We start from the raw sequence: 22,214 nt of genomic DNA, 5'->3' as shown, positions 1-22,214 counted from the left end.
GTCTGCAAACTTACTGAGAGTACACTCGATCCCTTCGTCCAGATCATTGATAAAGATGTTAAACAGAACTGGCCCCAACACCGAGCCCTGGGGAACACCGCTTGTGACCGGCCGCCAACCGGAGTAAACTCCATTCACCACCACTCTCTGGGCCCGGCCGTCCAGCCAGTTCTTTACCCAGCGAAGAGTACACCCGTCCAAGCCATGAGCAGCCAGTTTCTCCAGGAGAATGCTGTGGGAGACTGTGTCAAAGGCTTTACTGAAGTCTAGATAGACAACATCCACAGCCTTGCCCTCATCCACTAGGCGGGTCACCTTGTCATAGAAGGAGATCAGGTTGGTCAAGCAGGACCTGCCTTTCCTGAACCCATGCTGGCTGGGCTTGATCCCTTGGTTATTCTCTACATGCCGTGTGATAGCACTCAGGATGATCTGCTCCATCAGCTTCCCCGGCACCGAGGTCAGGCTGACAGGCCTGTAGTTCCCCGGGTCCTCCTCTTCAAAACGTGAATACCTCCCCAAAGCCCCGTGCTCACCACTGCAGCAGTTACGTGAATCTGTGGCCTTAAACAACTCAAGCCCAGGCAAGATCTCTTTAACTAATTTGTGAACCAGCAATAGAACTTCCTTATCTTTTATTCTGGTTATTGGTTATTTTGGTTCTTGGCTCCTTTTCCTTACTTATTTTCGTTATATAAGCTGACAAGAAAGCAGACTGAAGATTTCATTACAAAATTTTCATGTCTATGTGAGACTTACTTTGGCTGATATGCTCAAGAGAAAAAACTATAAATTCAAAATATTTGGAGTGTATTAAAATGAACTGCTAGAACAGAATGCTGAGGGGAACTGTGGAAAACACTGGATGCATAATGCCCTGCAAACTTTCTTAAATAAACCCAGAAAACTGCAAACTAATTTTACAATTTCTACCTTGGGTAGAAAATCCGAACACTAGATGTATTTCCACTTAAAAAAGTCAGTGAAGATAAAAAACAAAACCATGTAGTTTGGGCATGAAAGCTGTCATTTTGACTAATTCTCATTTATGACTAAGTATTTTCCTAAGGAAAATTTTCAATGAATCGAGAAGAATACTTACATGATGGACTGGTTGGAGTATTTCTGTCAATAAATTCATTGAAATTTAATAGAAATTCAGTGTTGTTTTCTGATTTTTTTACATCATTACAGTATTCTCTGAAAAACAACAAAACATCAGTCTTCTCAGATCTGTTTCCTTTGCTACTAAAGCAGACAAATAAGGCTCAGCAATTTTAAAGTCCAAGCAGGACTGCGCAACTACAATGAGGTGGCTGGCACTACGGCATCAATTGACTACCAAGGTCAATATTGAATGTTGACCATATTGAATATTTCAGGCATCTACGGGAAATAAAGTGTTCAAGTGCCTGCCTAAATCTGAATTGTAAGAAAACTCCATGTATGAGATAGGGCATAGATTCCTGGAAAAAGCACTCAGGACTAGTGTAGGCCACGAAATTAGGAGGCCATAGAGTCTGTAAACTAAACAAGAAAATGCCCAGTGAATTTAGACTGCTCCTGGGTTAAATTTCACTGGAAAGTACATGGACTGCTGTTTAAAACATAGTCGCTTCATGCTCAACTAAGGCCAGTTTTATGGGATAAGGTCCCATTCTCTGAGAAGTCTTAAAGGCAATTTTAATAGGGTACAAACCCAATAAGCATATAAACACTCTTATATTTTGACATATGCAAAACAGATAAACAGTAAACTACTGCTCTTTACAAAATGTAATAAAATAAAGCAATATATCATTGGGCAATTCACTGAATACACGCAAGCACAAAAAAAGTCACTGGGCATTTTGAAGGCAAATATTAGATGGTAAGTGGCATTAAACAACTTTAATTAAAATGTAGAGAGTATTCAGCAGTAAAGCAGGGAACTCTTTTTAAACGAGCTTTTTATATTAAATTAATTTTATGAACAAAATAAGTCTGTTCAAGTATTTCATATGAATAAGCTATCTTATTACCCTTTACTTACTTTACCATGATCCTGAGAGACTACAGGCAGAATATATACCAACTATACCAACTATAGTTGGTATATACCAACTATAGCAACATTCACATTTAAAGAGAGCTCCATATCAAGCGGGCTTTGTTCATGTAGATCAGCCTGACACCTAGGGACTTGCTGGAAGGGGATTGGAAGGGGACACCTAGGGAATTGTACCCTGCTAACTGGTACAATTGATCATCAGTAACTTCAGTCCTTCAGGAAACATAAACAGTTAAGCTGAGAATACATTTGAAGATAGAAGACTATGTTTTACATACGAATCTATCTAAAACAGTCTAAATTTAAAAGGATACAGAAATTTATAAGATAAATAAGAAATGGAACAATTATTAACTGATCTTGATGGTACAGCATTTCCTTTATTTATCATAACTACCTTTTAAAGGAACTTAATTTTTAAGAACTATTTATCATACCATGTTTCCCTTGCAAACATATATTTACAAGGGCAACAAGGACTACACAATTTCACATGAAAAAACAGGGAACTAATGAACTTACTCGATCAATTTTCAATGACTCAATCAATTTTTTTGTTCAATGAATCAGAAATTAATTCATCCTTAAGTGACAGAGAGCTTTGAAACACTTTATCTTGGAGTTGGAAAACATCTCGAGGTAAATATTATGGTACCTATTTTACAAATGAGAAGCTAAAGTACAAAGTTGTAAAATCTTAAAAGTCACAGCCACAAGAAATAAACAGATGTATATAAGATTTCCATTAAAAACATCCATAAATGATGACATGTCAGATTTTACAGCTCTCTGATTAATATGAAAAGGAATCAGAGCCTGAAGATGCTATTTACGCTCTAGAAAGAAGAAAAGATTGCTCTTGTAAAACATGAATTTAATAACTGTTCTTGTACTTAACATTTTTTACCAAAATGAACTTTATTGATCAAGTTTGTATTTCGTAAATGTCATTAATCTGATCAAATGCCTATTTACTGCTGAAATAGTATTTATTACTGGGAAATTAACCAACCTTGGTGCTATAAACGTATAGCCAGCTTCATCAAAATGATCAAGCTTCAGTGTTTCTGAATCTACAAAAATGAAGAGTAAACACCAAGTAAGTAAACTGAGCTTTTTGCCATCATTTTTCTTCTCAAAATATTTGACTAGCTTTTGCATGCATCCATGAATTTAGAAAGAAATGTTTATTTTGAGACGCTTTCCTACTAATATACTGTATACTTCTCAGTATTTCACAGTATAGGAAGAAATTACTTGATTATTATATACAGCATACACCTGGCAACAATAATGTATCTAACAACTTAGAGAAGACATTTCATTAGCATGACAACATGAAAACATATGAGATGTTTTCATTAGAATTACAATCTGATACAAAGAAATATTTGGGACACTGAGTTGTTAGAACATGAGGGAAAATGCTTCTAGTATTTTCTGCAACAAAGTTTAAAAATATCATCCATATAATAATCACTTTAAATGCTACTAAAAATAATTGCTTTAAAAGCTGGTGTCACTGAACACTGATAGGACCAGACAAAGAAGGATTAGAGATTAGCAACATATTGAAATGTGTATGAAAACAGAAAAACACTTCACTTTTTTTTTCCTTTCTATTGCTATGGTACCCAATGATCATGGGAAAAATTCTGAGATGAGGAATACAGAGGAGAATATCCAGTAGGAATAGAAATATAAGTGAAAAATATCAACTGCAGTAAACAGAAGGAAATAGAGCAACAAGAATATACTTGCCCTTTTTGATTGCCACTATCCATCAGAAAGAGAAAGCAGGGAAACAGAAAAAAACAGGGTAAAGCAAAAGGGGTCACAAACCAATATTTTATTCAAACAGCCCCTTGAATAAAAATATTGTGCATAGATAGATCAAAGGTTCAGTTTACATACAGCTGTAGTCTGGAAAAAAGACAAACATCTCTGAAGACTGAAGAATATGTCCTTCTCAATTATTTCTCAAGTACCTTCTATATACTGTGGCTATTTCAAGGGTCTGTTTTGCAGGTTATATTGATATAAGTGCAAAACCAGATGATCTAATCCATCAAAGGAACCATATTCACTCACTAAAACTTTAATTTTAAACTACTTACTGTTTGACAACGTTACAAAATAAATTACTGATTATTAAAAACTTGCCATATTCTACTTCACATGCAGGAGGTGATGGTAGAGGACAGTGATTTAGTGCTAAGCAAGTTTTCTCTAAACTAACAGTATCTATGCCTGTCAAGAGAGATTCATGGTGCTTTTCTAACTTTTTTTTTAACTGCATACTTGTTCAAGTTTACCGTAACACTTGGATAAAGTTAAAAGGATGTGATGGGTACTATTTTGTCTACTATCTAGATTACAGTTAAGTTACACCTAATAAACAACAAGCATTTGCATACTCACAAGTATCATTTCCAATTATCTCTCCAGAATCTGTAAATGGCTTGAAATAAGTCTAATCCAAAAATATATTACAAACATCCACTAAAACCATTTGTGAAGTGCAAAATAAAAACCTAGCTGCAAGCCAAACCAAACAGCATTGTCATATTAACCTATTCCTATGGGCAGCAGAGGTAATTTGCTAAATATTATACTGTAACTACTGTAAAAATAACAAAAAAATGCTTTACTGCTGTAGTCTATATCACAACATTTAACTAATAGAATGAAAAAATTAGTATCCAGACCCTTAAAATGACAGCAACAGAGGATACACAAAGCAATGATTCTATGGGCACAGAGCAAGGGGGAAGGGATTGTCAGTGGAACTGGGGTACCTGCACATATTCTATCTTTATAGAATATTCCTTGTACCTTGGATGTTACAACGGGTTAGAATCATTGCTGCAGATTTTGGGTACATCATGATAACATCAGTGAATTCCACAAAATTTATGAATTTTAAACATTGCTTTTTTAAGTGAATCTGAGGCTTGGCAAAACGAGACAAAACCAGGCAACCTTCCTAATACTTACATCTGGCCTGAGTTATTGGTTCTTCTATTTTGGCTTTAATATAATAAAAGCTGTATGATGGTAATACCAATGCCAAACTGCAATAGAAATGAGACAAGTAAAGCAATTAAGTTATTTGCAGCAGTTTTCCAGTTTCAGTTTCTATGTGTTTTGAAAACAACTAACAAGTTTCAAGTTGGATCATCATGAGACGAGATAGTCATATAGTGACATACCAGCCTCACGCTTTGTAACACACACAAGTAGGTTCATGCCGGTCCTGAAGTTCTCTATGTTTATTTTCATTCTTATTTATGCTTTTAAGAATAAATGCACTTTGTAACGGATAAGAAAGGAATTTTCAAATAATTGCAAACAATAAAATACATGATTTCTTGTATCTTCGTCTAACACATTTAGCATCCCGATGTAACACATGTCAAAGTGATCATTGACTGCAAAAACCAGCATGTAGTACTGCACTGATTTGCATGCATCATGTAATGACAGACTCTCCTTTTACTAATAAAACAACTAGCAGTATTCATTAGGAAATGTATCTGGCAATACTTGACTTCACATTATGTTCAAGATGCAAAATATTTCCTTGAATCATGCAGTCACCACTAAAAACCTTTGAACATCATTGTGTAATAACATCTTAAGATTTGCAAAGCATTTGCAGTGTATTTTCTTTTAGATTATATTTATTTTTGTTCAAAAAATATAGGGCTTCTTTTTGCAACTAAATTCAATATATGTGTAGAAGAGTTCAGTTCTAAAAAGCTACGTAAAGGACAGGAAATATGAGTAATCATTAAAGAGGTATCATCATCTCCCACATTGCATCCTTAATATTTGCACTCGGATTTTATGATTGTAGAACTGCAATGGTTTCTAATGGATAGCCGCAGAAATTAACATTAAAAAAGTTGTACAATTGAGCCATAAATGAGATGACCTTTAATGATACATTTGCCATTTAAACAGAATGTAAGTGAGATTGCTGAATATTTAGTGATAGCCTTCTACCAATTCTCCTCTAGGGAAATCAGTAGCAGTTTACCTGTCATTAACAGTTACTGCTAGCAGAAATTGCTAATTAAAATCTATAATTTTATGTCCAGTAGGTTTGCTGCAATGTGACTCCATGGATTTATTGCTGTATCTCATGTCAGGGAGCTCAGTAAGAATTAAGAAGTCATATAAATCAAATGTATTTCTTTACTGATTGCTAGACGGCAAGTCTGACAAAAAACTTTCTTTTCTTACAGGGTATAAAGATAGAGGCAGTTCAACAGAAAAATGGGATGCTGAATAAAAGATGAAGTCCTACATTTGCATTCTCTTGTTAAAATTGATTTTTTTGGTTTTACATATAAATTAATGTTTGCATTCTCCTTGGCTGTACACCTGTGCAGACCACAACAAAAAATGGGAACCAGCTTGGCTGAGGACTACTGTACTTCACCACAATAAAAATATTGTTTTGGTAAAAATTTGACTCAATATTTGTACCATCTGGTTTTGAACTAGAGTAGTTTAACTTTTCTGGGACTCGGTGAATTTTAACTTGTTTTGGGTAATGTCAAGTTTCTACATTTCTTCTAACGTTACAGAGCTGTATGCTTAAATGACTTTGAAAGAATATACATGCCAACGTTGCATTCAAGGGGGGGAATCTGCTTTTACCCATTATTTCATTTGTTCCCACTGCCACTCACCATATGATTTTTATATACAAAGCAGTATCAGTGCTAATTAGTTAAAATCTGTCACAAATAGATTTCAGACATCATCAATAGCATGGTTCCTGCCCCTAAGATCTGACATGGAGGTTAACGAAGTCATGATATAAGCAATGACTGTGACTGAAAAAGATTTGCACAAAACGTGTCACATTTTTTATTCAGACCAAAATATAGCATCTTCTTTTTTAATATGCATATTAAAACAAGAACATGGAGACAATGCAAAGAAAAGAAGAAATAAGAGGAGGAATCTAAAAGAAAGGGTACAATTAAGGACCAAATTACGGTGTGATACAGAAAGTCGGAGGAAAAGTAAGATTCTTAACATCAACCATAAAAACCTTTTTTTCCTGCATACTGAAATACCCTAGTGATAAATCTGAACAGCCGGATGAAAGACTGAGGTTCTGGTCCTTAGAGCAACAATTCTGAGCTGTAGAGGAACCCAGCAAATCCTACAGGCCAGGACACAAGACGAGCTGATCCTGACTTAGCTAGTATAGAAAATGTTACGCTAAAATGTTAACCAAAATAATCAAAAAGGAAATTTAACTACACAAAAGAAGTCAGAGAACACGTGAGTTACCTGTAATCAGTGCCATTCACAGCAGTCCATGTATACGTTCTGTTTCCTTTATCAATATATCTCTACAAAGAGATATTGGTGAAAAAATAAATTGTTAAATCTGAAGCTTCAATAAGCGTTCCCTTTTCTTGAGAAATACAGTGTAAAATCAAGTACAAATCTGTTGGAATTCTATTTATTATTTTGCTAAAAGCACCAGTTGAGCTGCAACTCCTTTTCTTAAACATTTGCCAAACATATTATGCAAAAGAATCACCAATAACCTTTTTACTGAGCATTAACGAAATGCAAATTTAACTAAAACCAGACAAACATGACCTAACATTTTCCCTTTTAAATTCATTAGCCAGGCCTATGCAAACCTTATTCTATATGATTTAAATTTGATAAAAGATGTTATCTCCTTTATGGACCATTTTTCAGTTAAACTATGAAAACAAAACCCCACAATTATACATTATAAAAAGACTTTGTAGGTAACTCTTTACCAACAAAAACACCCAGTACCTGTCCTTTCAGGTCACAGTACCACTGGCTAAATGCATTTACATTTAAGTTACATCTACAGGCACAGCCAGGTAGTCCTGATTGTACTGGCACCCCTTGCTAAACTTACATGTGTTTCTAATCTCATTAGGAGGCTTTTGAATTTGTGAAAAATTTAACATGGAATTAAATGTTTATTTTTAAATAACTTAATACATTAGGATAAGCTCTACCATTCATTTTCTTTTGGTATGAAAAATGACGTGATAGACACGGTCTCACTGTTCCCCATAGATTTAATCATTAATGCACCTGGCTGACATTGTTTTACTCAATTTTCCACTTTGAAAACTACAAGTTTATGCCAGCTGCAACATATTATTATTTTACAATCAGACATTTGTAAGTATGCCAGCAATGAAGTCTGTGCAGCTGTTGCGCTGGAACATTACAAACATTGGTGAGAGGTACCACAGGTATACGACTACGTTCTTTCTTCCCCTGTGGTAAAACAAAAGTGTGAAAATGACCGTGGTTATGAAAAAGAGGTGTCTTTTTTGACATTATGATTTGAAACCTTCTCACTACCTGGCTGCTGCTTTTCAGCACAGCATGACAGTGTAAATAAGTTAATAGTCATTTTGGAAAGAAAAAGAAAGAAAAAAGAAAAAAAGAAAAAAAAGAAAGAAGAGAAAAAAAGGAAAAAAAGAAAAGAAGATATACATATCAGCATCTAATGCAATATATTTTATATTTAAGGCAAAAAGGTGGCTGAAGAGATTCCTATCCAAGCCTATTTATATTTAACAATGTGCCTATATCATTACTTCAGCTCAAGAATAAGCAGACACTTGAAGCTAGCCCCTCCAAATCAGGCACAGTGCCATGGGTTGCACACCATGTACGCTGGCAAGAGAAAAGCAGTGCCCAAGGTGGGAGGGAAGGAAGAGAAGAACTGGGCTCATATTAAATCCTGTTGCCACCAGCACTGTGAACATGCTTGAAAGCAAACTGGCTGAAATCTCCCTTTAAAGATAATCCAGGAGATCATAAGTCCTCATACGTCTGCTCCCGTTTACCTTTGCCTACTTCATTACTGAGCGGTCTGAGACCACCTCGCCCCCAGCTGGCCGCTGCCAAAGAACCTACAGATGTTACTGCAGCTTCTGTGACCCTTCAGTTTTCACTACTGCCCACCCCGGCTGCCCGAATGTGGCAATGCTTTTGTTCTTATGGCATCTTCTCTGTTAGTTGGAAAGCCCCTGAGGCCTTGGGAGACTCCAGCGTACCCCACCCACGCTTGCTACGAGTCCAGTCTCTATGCTGGAGTATGAGGTCATCTCCCAAGACACCGCTGGGGCCAGCTGCAATACAAAAGGAAAGCAATGCAAACTTAAACCAAAAAGCAAAACAAAAAGGACACCAATTTTGAGCCTCAAGACTGCAACTGTCAGTTCACAGCAACTGACCACATCAGCCATTTTATAAGAAAATATATGAAGCTATCAAGTCCTAAGTGATGCATCGCTCATGCATGGCCCGTGGTCTGAAGCCGCTTTCTTCTGGCTCTAGCCGCCTGGAGCTGGAAGGGTGCGATGGCTTGAAGCAGCCACTATTGCCAGCCATCTCTGGCTGCTCCCTTCTTCCCTCAGCAAGGTCCAATAAGAGGAAGAAATCTTGGGCCATGATGCAAGGGAAGGTGAGGGAAATTAAGTTCATTGGGCACTTGAAGCATCTGGTATCAAAAGGCTTGGAACACTCTGTTCAAATACAGGTTGTGGTCTGGGCTGTGCCTAACTGACACATTCTCATGTGCTCAGGGATGTCGCATTCCCTCCCTGCCCCCCGCCTTGATGCTGTAGCTGACTCCAGCATTGGCAAGTGTAAAGGCTTCTCCTCCCTCCCTCTTTGGGCAAACAGTTGCAGGACCAATTGTTTCAGGTCTTTTTTACCACAGAGCCTGAGAAATGCATGCACCACCTGAGACCTCTTCAACAACTTTGCCACGAATGCAATTTCTTGTATAACCCCAATGGTGTTATTGTATTTTTGTAACCTTCTAAGCCTGACTTTTCTAACCACCTACACAGAGCCCTTTCCACCCATAGGCTTGGAAAGGCATTCCCTAAATAAAACAACAACAGAGGTCTGAAAATGTCCCAGTGAATCCGTCCCTTCAGAAGCAGCTTATCCCCGCCCAGATGCCAGCAGGACTCTGGACTCTCCAACAGTGGGTCAGGAATGACCCAGGCTCCCCTCAGAACAGGGGGACAGGCTGGTGGCTTCCTAGGCAGGATGGGCTCCCGACACAGGTGAGGTAGCAGAACTGACATCAGATGAGACTTACCCTCCCTGCCCCAGGAAGGCCCTATTCATTCGCCATCCTCCAGCAGTGGAACCATTCAGGAAAAGGCATGTTTTTTTCACATAGCAGGATTTCCCTGTAGATTGTAAAGCCTTACTCAGGAGGGCTGGGGTGGGGGCTTTATTGTGAGAAAGCACAGAAGAGAGTACTGGCAGAAGGCAAGGGGGCTGCTGGTACAGGTCTCTGCTTTAGAAGAACGTGGGAAGAGGTGACAGGCAGCATGAAATCAGACACACAGAAGGAGCCTGGGCACGTTTAATGAGATCATGGGACTCCACAGATTCAAGGACCATAACTTAAGGGTATGTTTTGCACCTGAACAATGTAAATGTATAAGGCTTGAGTTGACTTCCCTCATAGACACTAAAGTAGGAAAGTATGACTCTGCTGCCTACATAATTACATGATCATCATCATCATCATCTTTCAGCTAAGATCATCTACAGTTACATCTGTCTGCCCCTGCTGAAGCTGAGGTTCTGTACTCAAGAAGAGAGTCTATGGTGTTCTGCACTTTCTGAATGTCTATGGGGTTCTGCACTTTCTGAATAGGGTATCAGAAGGAAGACAGCCCCCAACACTGAGTCAAATTCCCGAGACTTTCCAATATAATAAAATACCATGACAACCTTTCTGCAACAAAGTCACAATCGTGTTAGCAGGGAGTTGAATGAATATACAGATTTTAATCTGTCTCCTCACAGGTGGACACACATGCAAGTAAAGCCACCGATCTCCTCAATGACATCCATAGCTCAGGAATAAAAAATGCTTCTGATGGATTTGCGCAGTTGTGAAGATCTTGAGCATGGCTTCCTGTCCTTATTTGCACTGCTTTTAAATTACATTATCAGAAGCAGCATGCTTTGTCAAATCCAGTGCAGATGCTAAGAGGCTGAGGAATGGTCATGAGATGTCCAGCTCTGGAGTCCTCGGCACAGGAAAGACATGGACCTGTTGGAGCAGGTCTAGAGGAGGGCCACAAAAATGATCAGAGGGATGGAACACCTCTCCTATGAGGAAAGGCTGAGAGAGTTGGGGTTATTCAGCCTGGGAAAAAAAGAAGGCTCCCAGGAGACCTTATTGTGGCCTTTCAGTACTTAAAGGGGGCTTAGAAGAAAGATGGGGACAGACATTTTAGTAGGGCCTGTTGCGATAGCACAAGGGGTAATGGTTTTAAACTAAAAGAGGGTAGATTTAGACTAGATAGAAGGAAGAAATTTTTTACAATGAGGGTGGTGAAACACTGGGACAGGTTGCCCAGAGAGGTGGTAGATGCCCAATCCCTGGAAACATTCAAGGTCAGGTTGGACGGGGCTCTGAGCAACCTGATCTGGTTGAAGATGTCCCTGCTCATTGCAGGGGGTTGGACTAGATGACCTGTAAAGGTTCCTTCCAACCCAAAATATTCTATGATTCTAAGTACGTTCCCAAAGATCTGGTGTGGAACCAAGTGACCATGAATGTGACATTGTGAAATCACAGCATGGATGAACGATCGAAACATGTTTCAGAAAATTCAGCTCCATTCTCAGCCTCATCAAGCAAAGACAATATGTGCATTGCCACTGATTTTCACCCACCAAGACAAGTAATTTTCTACCATGTTTAATGCAAAAATAGATTAGGACTATGAGACATTTTTTTCTGTATCAAAATGAGAATAAGTATATAAGAATCTTCCCTCGATACAGAATCGAGTCAGAGCACTGGTAATAGGAACTGCTCAGTATTGGGCATCACTTGGTGTAATATGGCCAAAATTTAAGGCAGAGTTTAAAAGTTGCTACCATCTAGTAGACATTGAATGGGATATAAGTAAGGAATGTGCTGTTTTTAACAGAATAAACCCCCCCTAAACTCTGAGGTCTGATTTCCTATCAATTTAACTTGATTAGATTCTGTAGCATATACCTTGTGAGAAGGAGGAACTTTTCACTGGAACATTCTGCCATTTAAGTACAAACAGCAGAGCCACTGGAGACAGCAAAGTTACAGAAGATCAAGAGGAGAGGGTAGCTAATACTACACGTGAAAAATTAACTGCACACTCCCAAGCAATTCTGCTGAATATTGTTATGGTGTGCTCATATATGTAAGGGTTGTGGAGTGTCTGCTTGTTGTTATATTTGCTTCACGTTCTTCTGCTAAGTCATAAAATTAGCTATCTTCAAGCTGTTTTACATTGAGAGTAAAACAATTTCAAAAAGCTGTTGTAGAACTGTAACTGTGGGCATACACTGGCCAGAACTGCTCCTTTGGCACACCAGTCATGATTTCCTCTCGTTAAAGGGCCCAAGAAGTAGAGCATACATGTAAGGTTCCATATCAAATTTGGGTATTTCCTCATGTCTGTCTTATTACAGAAACCAGTAGCAATCTTTATCAGGAATGAGCATTTTGGACAAGAAAATAAAGAACTCAACAAGCTGTTCAGAAAGCACAAGTACATAATATAACTGTAAGATGAATTTGCTTATCCCAAATAGTCTTCATTTATGGCATAGAAATGTTATATTTTTTTCTCACTACTTTCTTCCCATTCAACCACAATACAAACTATGAAACCCATCCTCACACATCTCCGCAAGCAAAATAAGTACTTTGTTTTGGGATTCATAGACAGAAGTAGGCTGGGTCCATGAGTGTACAGAGTGTAAGACCTCATCAACAACTGCTTGATTAATGAGGCACCAAAGAAACCAAGAAACAAAACAATTCTTCTTTTCATAAGTACATAATTTCTTTTACTATAGCCAATAAAACTAGCAAATCTAGAGGGAAAAATGATACAAACTCACATTACAAAATGAACATCTTTTCACCAGTATTTTTCTGGTTTTGTTTGTTCCTGTAAATGTAATTGCCTGTGTTCCTATCTTACCTCATCTTGGGACTTGACCAGTGTTTCAAATGTTTTTTCTCCACTTTCTCCATCTATCATTTTTTTCCGAATCTATTGGCAAGAAAGAAAAAGAAAAAACAAACAAACAAAAAAAGAACTAGGTGTTGCACGTAACATGAGTAATCTTTTCAGTCATTCAAAGTATTTCATACAAACACAGGAAATGGTAATGCGTATGAAAGTCATAGCTCTTAAAAAAAAAGTGAAGTTTACAATTTTCAGTTTTTTCTAATTAGAAGTTTCTTTATTCAAATATATGTACTCAGTCAGTAGAGTTACAAAGCAACAATTCTGGTTTACGTTGCATAGCAAGACCATCCCCTAAAACCCCTTGATGTTGGACACTAGAGAGAGTATGAATTCTGTGTGGATGAGAAGGAGTTTTGTCTAGCATTTCTCATGCTTCCCAGCACATCTGTGTGATTCTGGTAGCAGCAGTGATTCACAAAAACATTTTTATACCAGTCCGAGAGTAATTCCTCTCTGAAGCAGGAGTTTCAAAGGAACTTAAGGCGGAATTTAACAGATATCAATAGTGTCATTATGAAAGAACAATTCCAAACGAAGCGAAAAAATATGTTAAAAAAATGTAAAATGTTTAAAACTCCTCCGTTTTATTTCACAAAACTAACAAACTATATTTTAAAATTCTGATTTCTGAATGTATTACAAAATGAGTAACTGGAAAATATACAGAGGATTTAATTTGTTGTCAACACTTAACTGTATTTCTCAGTTCTCTCTCACCACAGCAATAGGCTTGCATTAGAAAGAGATAGAGAAATACTTTTAAAATATTTCAGGTAATATATTAATATCCTATTAAAAAGTGTTCTGTTATGAAAAATTTACAAGCCCCCTCCCCAGGAACTGGCACTTAATGAATAAGAATTATTTAAATAGCAATCATGATGTCTTTCAAAATGAGAGGAATATAATGAATTGCCCTTGCCTATGAATAATACCGGTTCTCAATTTGTTTCATTATAACTTCATCTGTCTATAAAGTCATCATCCTGACAAATTTAAAATTGAAATTTATAGTGAAATAGATTCCCATTCAAAATCTAGAACATTTATTGCCTTTCAGTAATTATACAGTGAAATATAAGCAGCAACAAGTACTAAGAAACCAGGTAATCTCACCTCAACTTTAATATCATTTTCCAGTTCAGCATCTAGAAAATCCAGCGTAACAGGCTCCTGGGATTTAGGATTCTGAAGCAAATGATATTGAATGATAAAATAATAAAGACAGAGTACTGTAATGTTACAAATCATTCTAATCCCTTCGTTTCTAAGTAAGCTACTTAACTGGGCTTACTTACCCATCTGTTTTAATCTCTGAGAGAACTAGTGGCCCTTTCTCATTTATTTTATTTTATTGGACAGAGAGGTTAATTGGGTAAGTGAAAATCAAATTAACACTAACGGCCAGTGTCCATCCCCAGTCTGTCATGTAAGGGGCTCATGCTGGGAAGCTGCTTCCCCTACTGCTGGTATGTCACAGACTGTAAAGCTGGGAAAAGACACATCAGAGGAAGTGTCAGATACGAATCTCTCATTAGGTGTCCTGCCTCCAAGAAGGGAGAGAGAAATTTGGGAGAGTTTTCCAGCTGACCAGTAAGATAGGGCAATTGTACTCTTCTGCAATTTTGCCAAAAGCAGGCTACAGACTTGCCATTATGAGGTGGGAGTGGACTGCGGTTCAAGACTCAGCAATTACAGCAAAGGATTTTTTTGTTATAAAAAATAAAAATCACTTGTATTGTCACATTACAGGACTCCCCTGAACGTCTTGCATTTCTCTTGACACCAGTACTGTTATCTCAATTTAAGAGATGGAAACCTGTAGCACAGAAATACTGTGACCCAGCAGCTTCAAGACCTAAGAAATGTACGTGATGTCGACCCTCGGCTATGGAGCACAGAGAAGTTTGGTGGTATGCATCTGTAGTAACCCTGGTCCCATAAGAGTGTGGGAAGACCGTCGGAGCTCTGCTGAGCTGGCTCAGACCACCCTCCAGTTATTTAATGCACCCACCTAATAAAGGATCTTTAGAAAAAAGAGTATGCTGATATATTATTTAATCATTTAAATCCGATAGTTTGGAATAGAAGATGAAGAGAGTCTAGTTTTATTTTTTTTTTTGATTGATAATAATTTGCTTTGTGTAATAGGACAGTTCATGCATGAAAGGATCTCAAGGCTTAGTTTTCTCAGTAACTGACTGCTGTTTCTCGTATGATTAGCAACACAAAAATTGTCATTAGCTGATACTATTATTTCAAGACTCATGTAATTTCTGATAATGACATTTTTAGGGGATTTCACTGCTTCAGCTATACTAACTTATTCACAGTGCAGACTAAAGTCCCTTCTTTCAAAATGATGATTATATTCGTTCTGTCCTAACATTCTCTGGGAAAGTTACATGCAAATGTACATGTGACTATTCTATCAAAGAATGCAAGCATATTTCATCACAATTTACGTAGGTATTTCCAGTTCGTACTGGAAGAAAGTAACATCCTGAATAGGTGGTAAAAGATGCTTTCATATAATAGTCTGGAGCATCAAAAGCTTAACAGTAGTTCTTATTTTCAAGACTGTAATATAGATAGTGTTAGAAGACAAAAGATTATTCCTTCATATTCTTGAGGAACAAATGTACGTGTTTCTGGGTATATGGAATCTTTCCTGTTCTTAGCAAGTAAGATTTACTGTTTGCTAAGAGAAAAGCCAATAAACTTATTTCCAGAAAGAGAATATGCACTGGAAAGATTTCAGACAAAGATTCCAGATATTTCTTTTAAATGTCTACTGATAACTTCAAAGAAATTTTTACGTTCCTATTTACATAGGATAGACAAAACTAGCAACTTTAATATAATAGCATTAACATATGCTCTCTACTAATTCAAAACAATTTAATTATTGTTATGAAGTTGCTTTTTGCCCCCCAACAAATCCGCACTCTCAAAATAAATAGCAAAAGGCTAAAATGTAAAAATAAATTAAAAAATACATTTTCTTACATGCAATGGATAATGAATAGCATGGTCAAACCCAAACAGCATGCATGAAGGCATTGGCATGGCAGAGGAGGCATTTGTGAAGTTCACATTCCATTCCAACACACAAAGGAACAGAGAAGAAAAGAAATGGTAAAAAAAAGAAAAAAAAGCCATCATATCAAATTAAGGTCAATATTCATTTCAAATGATAACCTGGGCTAGCCATAGTTAAGGAGTCCCAAAGACAAAATAGTCAACTTTAACAGTCGTCAAAATTCAAGTATACATTAACTGTTTGCTCTTGTTCTTTTTAAGACTTATATCACCACACATTCTTTATAAGGTACTTATTGATGACTTTTAATAGGTGAAGAAACTAAGCATATATAGATACATTACGTGATGTGCCTGAGGCACAAAGAAATCCATTAGAAATTAGAACAGAAAATTCCTAGCCCCGTACTTTAAATGGAAGACTTTTTCCCCGCTATGTCTTTTTCCCCCAAGAATATGTTTTTACCAGTATTTGGGCTCCATAATTTTTTCTTCCAAGGTTGCCATTTAGTGGGGTTTATTCCAAGCCATGAAGAAACAAACTTACTGTTCAGTTTGCTCTTCTCTTTAACCAGTCATGCACGCCACATGACTAGAATAAGCGCACCACCACCACATTCACCAGCACAACTTAATAAAACAAAACAGAAGTAAATCACTAGCAACGAAGCATGCAAATAAAGGGAGTGCAATCCATTTTCAGCATGACAAATAAAGGCAAAGATCTGTAACTTCAATGACAAATCAAGAAGGAAACAAAGAAAGAAAGAACTGGTGCAGCGACATAAAAAAGTGTTCATTAAAATGTCGTTTTCCTGTGTTTTGGGAGGTCAGTATTCTCACAAATTCTACGGAAGGCCTTCTTTGCTGAGTTGCAGGAGCCTAGTTCCTACTCATACCTGCAGTACTAATGAAGACACAGGCTGTTAGGCTTTTAAATTAAATGATGGCAAGAAGACAGCAAAATCCTGGGCCCCAGGGGGAGACGCAGGAGCATCTGGAGCGGATGGGAGGCCAGTGCTTTTCCAGAGCTGCACCTCCCTGGGCAGCCAGCACAGCCAGGCAAACCCAGCGCCAGCCAAACCATACCACAGCATGCCGAGGAGCCAGGGGTGCTCAGAAAATCGAGATTTTTTTATGTTCCAGTGCTGTTTTCTCCAGTGCACAAACAAAAAATCTAGCCCAGAGGTGGTCTCCTACTTGTGGTATAAGCACAGCCACTCGAGACTCAGTGAAATCACTGACTTGAATTAGATCAGGATTTTACACCACGTTTTACTGGTGGTGTTATGCAAGCCACCGGTTTTGCATTATGTATTCCCAGATGTGTAAGAAATTAACATGGTATACTGCACCTAATTTTGTTATTTTGCTAGTTACATAGTTAATCTATTCCTTTAATGATTTTAAAGTTTTCATTAAGTGTTTTCTGCTCAGGGATTGCATTACATAAATGTTACTAATTTCCTTTTCCCTCATCGGGTTAATGGCAGTTAATCCTCTGGAGCTGGGTTTGCTAAACTGAGAAACGTGATGTAAATAGCAGATAAAACATATGCCCTGCTCCGACTTCCCCAGAAAAACACTAAACAGTTCATTCAAATTCTGTAATGTTATACAGCATTACAGCATACACAGTACAATAAAACTTGGCAATAAAGCCATAAGAATGATCTTGACTCGACCTTGGGTTTATGCAAGCAAAGCCAGCACAAGTAGTCTCTTTTTTTTTCCAGTCTTCAAATTCATTTCAAGATCTGAAGAATAATTTTTACAGCACGGTTCTAATTAGCACCTATTAGTAAAGCACCAAAATTTAATGGAATGCCCTTCACTACAGCCAATAACATGTTTTCTATTATTTAAACAAGGAAGGATGCAAGCTTCATGCTTTGGAAGCTGTTTGTCAAAGTAAACAGTTCTCTAGTTAGATTTTTCCTAATAAGCAGGGCAGAAGCTTTCTAATTGTATTTCCAGGTCTATGCATTCTAATGCACTAATCACCTCCATCCAAAGTTACCTGTACATTGGGTCTCCTTTTTCTCAATTTAACTTTTGGTATGCCCACACCAATTTGCTGAAGTAACAAAAAAGCAGTAATTTATATTTTTACACTATTAGTAAACAGCCTACTCACAGAATGGAATTCTTCCCTCAACATCTATCCCCTCCAGTGCACGTTCACTGGAAGCAGAGACTAGCCCTCACCCCGACCAAAGGTTCTGAGCTCTGTCAGAATCACACACAGATTTTGTCTAGGGACACAAAAACTAGACAGATGTTAAATGATGTGAATTAAGTTAACAGAGAGCTCTCCCTCCCACATACTCTTCCAGAATTAAAATACAGAATGAGAAGTTTCACTTTTTGTTTACTGTTATACCTGCTCTTAAAACCATCTCCTCTTACATTTCTTTCAAAACCATAAACCATAAGACAAAATACTGGACCCTTCTGAAGGCATCTAGAATTTTATAGTTACCATTAAATGGGTTTTGATCAGAACCATAATGAAAGTGAAGAAAAGGATGCTAATCTTTAGAACAGATTCAGAAAATGAATTATTTACTGTTTTCAAATCTTATCTAATTAAGACTAATCTTGTTAACATGCTTAATGCACTCACTTCAGTGACTATGTTTATTTGGTGGGATATCCACCTGTTCTCTCCCAGGACAATAGGAAAAATACACGCACATACGCACAGACACACAAAGAAAATTGGCAGAAAAACATAAAATTAAGCATTTGTTTAAAAATGTAATATAGCTAACTACACAAACTTCAAAAATGGTATTTTAAGCATTAAAATATATGCTTAAAATATGGTCTATTAAACTTATATGGTATATTAAACTGAAAGTTTAAAAAAAGGTTTCCCGTGTTATGCTTTGACGTAGTTTTCATGTGCAAATAAGAACATGACAGGAAAGTTTTTAATGATTTTAATACGCTTTTGAACCTGCCCTTTGTTAAATTTTCTCAGTTGTGCAAACGTCTTTACGAGTTCTAAATTTCTAGGGGCTTCTTTTTGTGGGATGATACTGCAAGACAATTTCTCAAAATATTAGTTGTGTTGAACCAGTTGTGATTTGAGGTAACAGATTTTCAGAAGGAAAACAGAAGACATTCAGAAGAAGGGACCATTGGAAGTTTTATACACCCTCACCTCTTCAAAGGTAAAGACGTAGTTATGTTTTAGTTTACATCTATTGAAAAATTGCTGGCAAAGAGGGTTAAGATGTTGTTTGTTAATAAGTTAACGGCTACCAGGAGGTTCAGCTAAAATTAATATGACATGTTAAAGAAAGTCCATGAGTTCTAAATATATCTGTCTTTGTAGTGTGCCTTAGTTTTAAAACGGAGTTCTTGTATGTCTGAATAGCATGCACCACCCCAAACAAACTGGGAGTGAAAGTCTAGTCTGTGTAACTGTTAAAAACAACAATAACAATAATAATAATGCATATACTTAATATTACATTTAGACATTTTTCTACAACATAAAACATGTAACTTATAAAATACCCTTTTTTAAACATATGCTAAATCAAACATTTGAGCAGCATGTGAAAGCATCTCTGGACTTCCATATTCTTTTAAGCAGAAAACTACACAGAGAAAGCACGACAATTAGTATCCTAATCCACCTCAGTCTGCCTAGACTTAATTTGTATGAGTGGAGTTTTTCACTCTCTAACAAAGGTTCTTTATTCTCCAGTGTTAATGAGTTTACACTGCAGTATAATAGCACATACAAGATGAACAGATTCCATATCCATCAGTTCCTCATAACATTGTGCCTAAAACAAGAATGCTGCATCGCTTCATTTTATGTTCCTTCTGTTAACAAAAAGATAGTTTCATTTGCATATAAGGAAAAGTTAAATAGACCACTCGCCATCATCTGCATTTCTAGTAATCTCTAATGAAAAAAAGATTTGGTCAGTAATGAAGTATATGTTTGTCTCAGAATAATTCACCAAGCAAAATCATCAAATCAAAACTTATTTTTTAACACATGAAAACCTAACGCATATATTCAGAAACCGAAGTCCTTCTAAATGATGAAGACTATATAAAAACCTTCTTTTCCTTTTTTTTCTTTAATTTTTAAAAGGGTGCTTTCAAAATAAATCAAAAGGGATATTTCATCAATAGTTAAGATCAAGTTATTCCTTCTCTTCTTCAGAAGCATTTTTTTTTCTTTCTTCTTTTGTTACACACTTGGCAAAAGATTTCAAACACATTCATTACTTCACCAGGAAATTAATTCAAATATTCACAATGCTGACTTCCCCCAGCTTAAGAATTAAATGAATCACTAAAATATGTAGATGAATTCTTCATTTCTTTTTCTGTCTTTGACAGTTAAAGAGGGTGAAGTAGTGAAAAGGGGGGTCTGTTATCCCTCCTGTAGCTATGATAGGACTTTCTGGTGAAGGAACAAGAGAGGACGGTTACACAGCCAAGAGGTCAAGGACTTGCTGCTATTCTGCCACAGGAACATGGCTGGGAGGAATAAAGCATTGGATATGCATCCAGTTTACAAAAACCCCAGTATTTCCATGCCTAAAGGCAGCAAATACAGGCTTCCATTACTTAAGAAGTTTCTCTAAAGTGTACTAAGTGCTAAAAAATAACTTAGGAGTAGGGTGCCACCAAAGTTGAAAAGCCTTACTAGCCTTAATTGCCTGTGTATTGACAGCTTGCATTTATCTTGGCCTTATATTGCTCAAACAATCTCAATCAGAAATTTTAATATTGACAACTGAACTACATTGATATATTGGTTGTTCTTCAATACTTATAGTGATTCATTATTATTTCTAACTTGTTATCTGTAAATAATCCATACATTTCTCTCAATCTGGAGTGATTTATTTATTTATTATTTTTAGTTAATTAAATTTTAACTTTCTTTTATATAATGCTGCATTTGTGCACTATGAACTCATGAGACAAAATTTGCTGAAAGTATGTTTCTAATGTAATGAAAATACAAACATTTTCAAATAGTCCACTAAACAGAAGGTTGTTTGACATGGAGAAACCCTTCACTAAAACAGAGATTAAAGTTCTGATTTCAGAAAAATATTCATCCATACATCTTGAAATATCTCATCAAAGCCAGGGAGGCAACTTATTTAAGAAGATACATGTAATGTAGGAGTCCCCACAGGGTCAGGACTACAGTGAATGAATATAAAGTCAGACTGAAATATTGGGTTTAAATTTTCCTGAAATTTGAGGAAAGTTGCGTCCTAATCAGATTTAGAGAAGGATTTCATCTTTAAACCAGAAAGACCTTTCTCAAGTTGAACTACTAAAAAATCTAGTATTCTGGGAAAGAATGCTCAGCTAGATCCATCCCAACTCTGCAGCTCAGGTTTCAGCTCTGGTAAATAGAAAATAAGCAAATAAACAAATATGAAAATACAAGAGAAATACATTGTGTTTGCCCCCGATTTCTGTGGTTTTGCAAGTATGGAAGTTTCAATTTCTGAAATGAGAAAGCATCACAAAATAAACATGTGCACTAGTAAACTCCTCAGAGTTTGCTTCGAGAGCATCTTGTAACACACTATGAGTCCTTCACAATGCTGTTACAGCTACCACTAGTTGTTTTTATATTAATAGATATACTAAAACACTTATTTCACATGCAAAAGTGTGTATGTAAAATATACATCTTTTTTATTTTATTGATAACCAAATTCAATACAAGGCAATGCTGGTCTTTGTGCTGACTAAAGCAGATTTGGATAAAGCCATACATGCACCATGGATTTTCCTGACACCCCCACAACTGAGAAATCTTTACTATTGCTCTCTGGCTCTCTGGCATTTTCAGCAGATCTTGGATGTTTCTGTTATTTCTGACAACATCCCCTTATTATAGAGAAATCAATTAGAAAGTTTGTCATACCTTTGGTTGGAGATTTGGATGAAGTAGCACATACCCATTAGGATCAATTGCAAAATAGTATCCATTTGGACAAAGCTGGAAGAAAAAATGAAGT

General features: G+C 36.8%; 1 protein-coding gene across 5 annotated transcripts in view; it reads right to left on the bottom strand.

Annotated features, from left to right (window-relative positions):
* The window catches only part of CACNA2D1 (calcium voltage-gated channel auxiliary subunit alpha2delta 1), a 434,905-nt gene that overhangs the window by 28,167 nt on the left and 384,524 nt on the right, over positions 1–22,214 (bottom strand). Inside the window, exons 18-25 of one of the 5 annotated variants that reach the window (XM_075489919.1) lie at positions 22,121–22,195; positions 18,212–18,268; positions 14,266–14,337; positions 13,099–13,170; positions 7,364–7,425; positions 5,048–5,124; positions 3,063–3,123; positions 1,103–1,200 (exon numbers count right to left, since the gene is read on the bottom strand). In XM_075489919.1, coding sequence (XP_075346034.1) covers positions 1,103–1,200; positions 3,063–3,123; positions 5,048–5,124; positions 7,364–7,425; positions 13,099–13,170; positions 14,266–14,337; positions 18,212–18,268; positions 22,121–22,195 — 574 coding nt within the window. The other 4 variants (XM_075489999.1, XM_075490084.1, XM_075490229.1 and 1 more) reach the window with 4 other exon arrangements.

The sequence above is a fragment of the Mycteria americana genome, chromosome 1, assembly GCF_035582795.1.
Source record: "Mycteria americana isolate JAX WOST 10 ecotype Jacksonville Zoo and Gardens chromosome 1, USCA_MyAme_1.0, whole genome shotgun sequence".
Taxonomy (NCBI): Eukaryota; Metazoa; Chordata; class Aves; order Ciconiiformes; family Ciconiidae; genus Mycteria; species Mycteria americana.
Note: the sequence above shows the minus strand (reverse complement) of the source record. Positions and strands in the feature narration are given on the sequence as shown.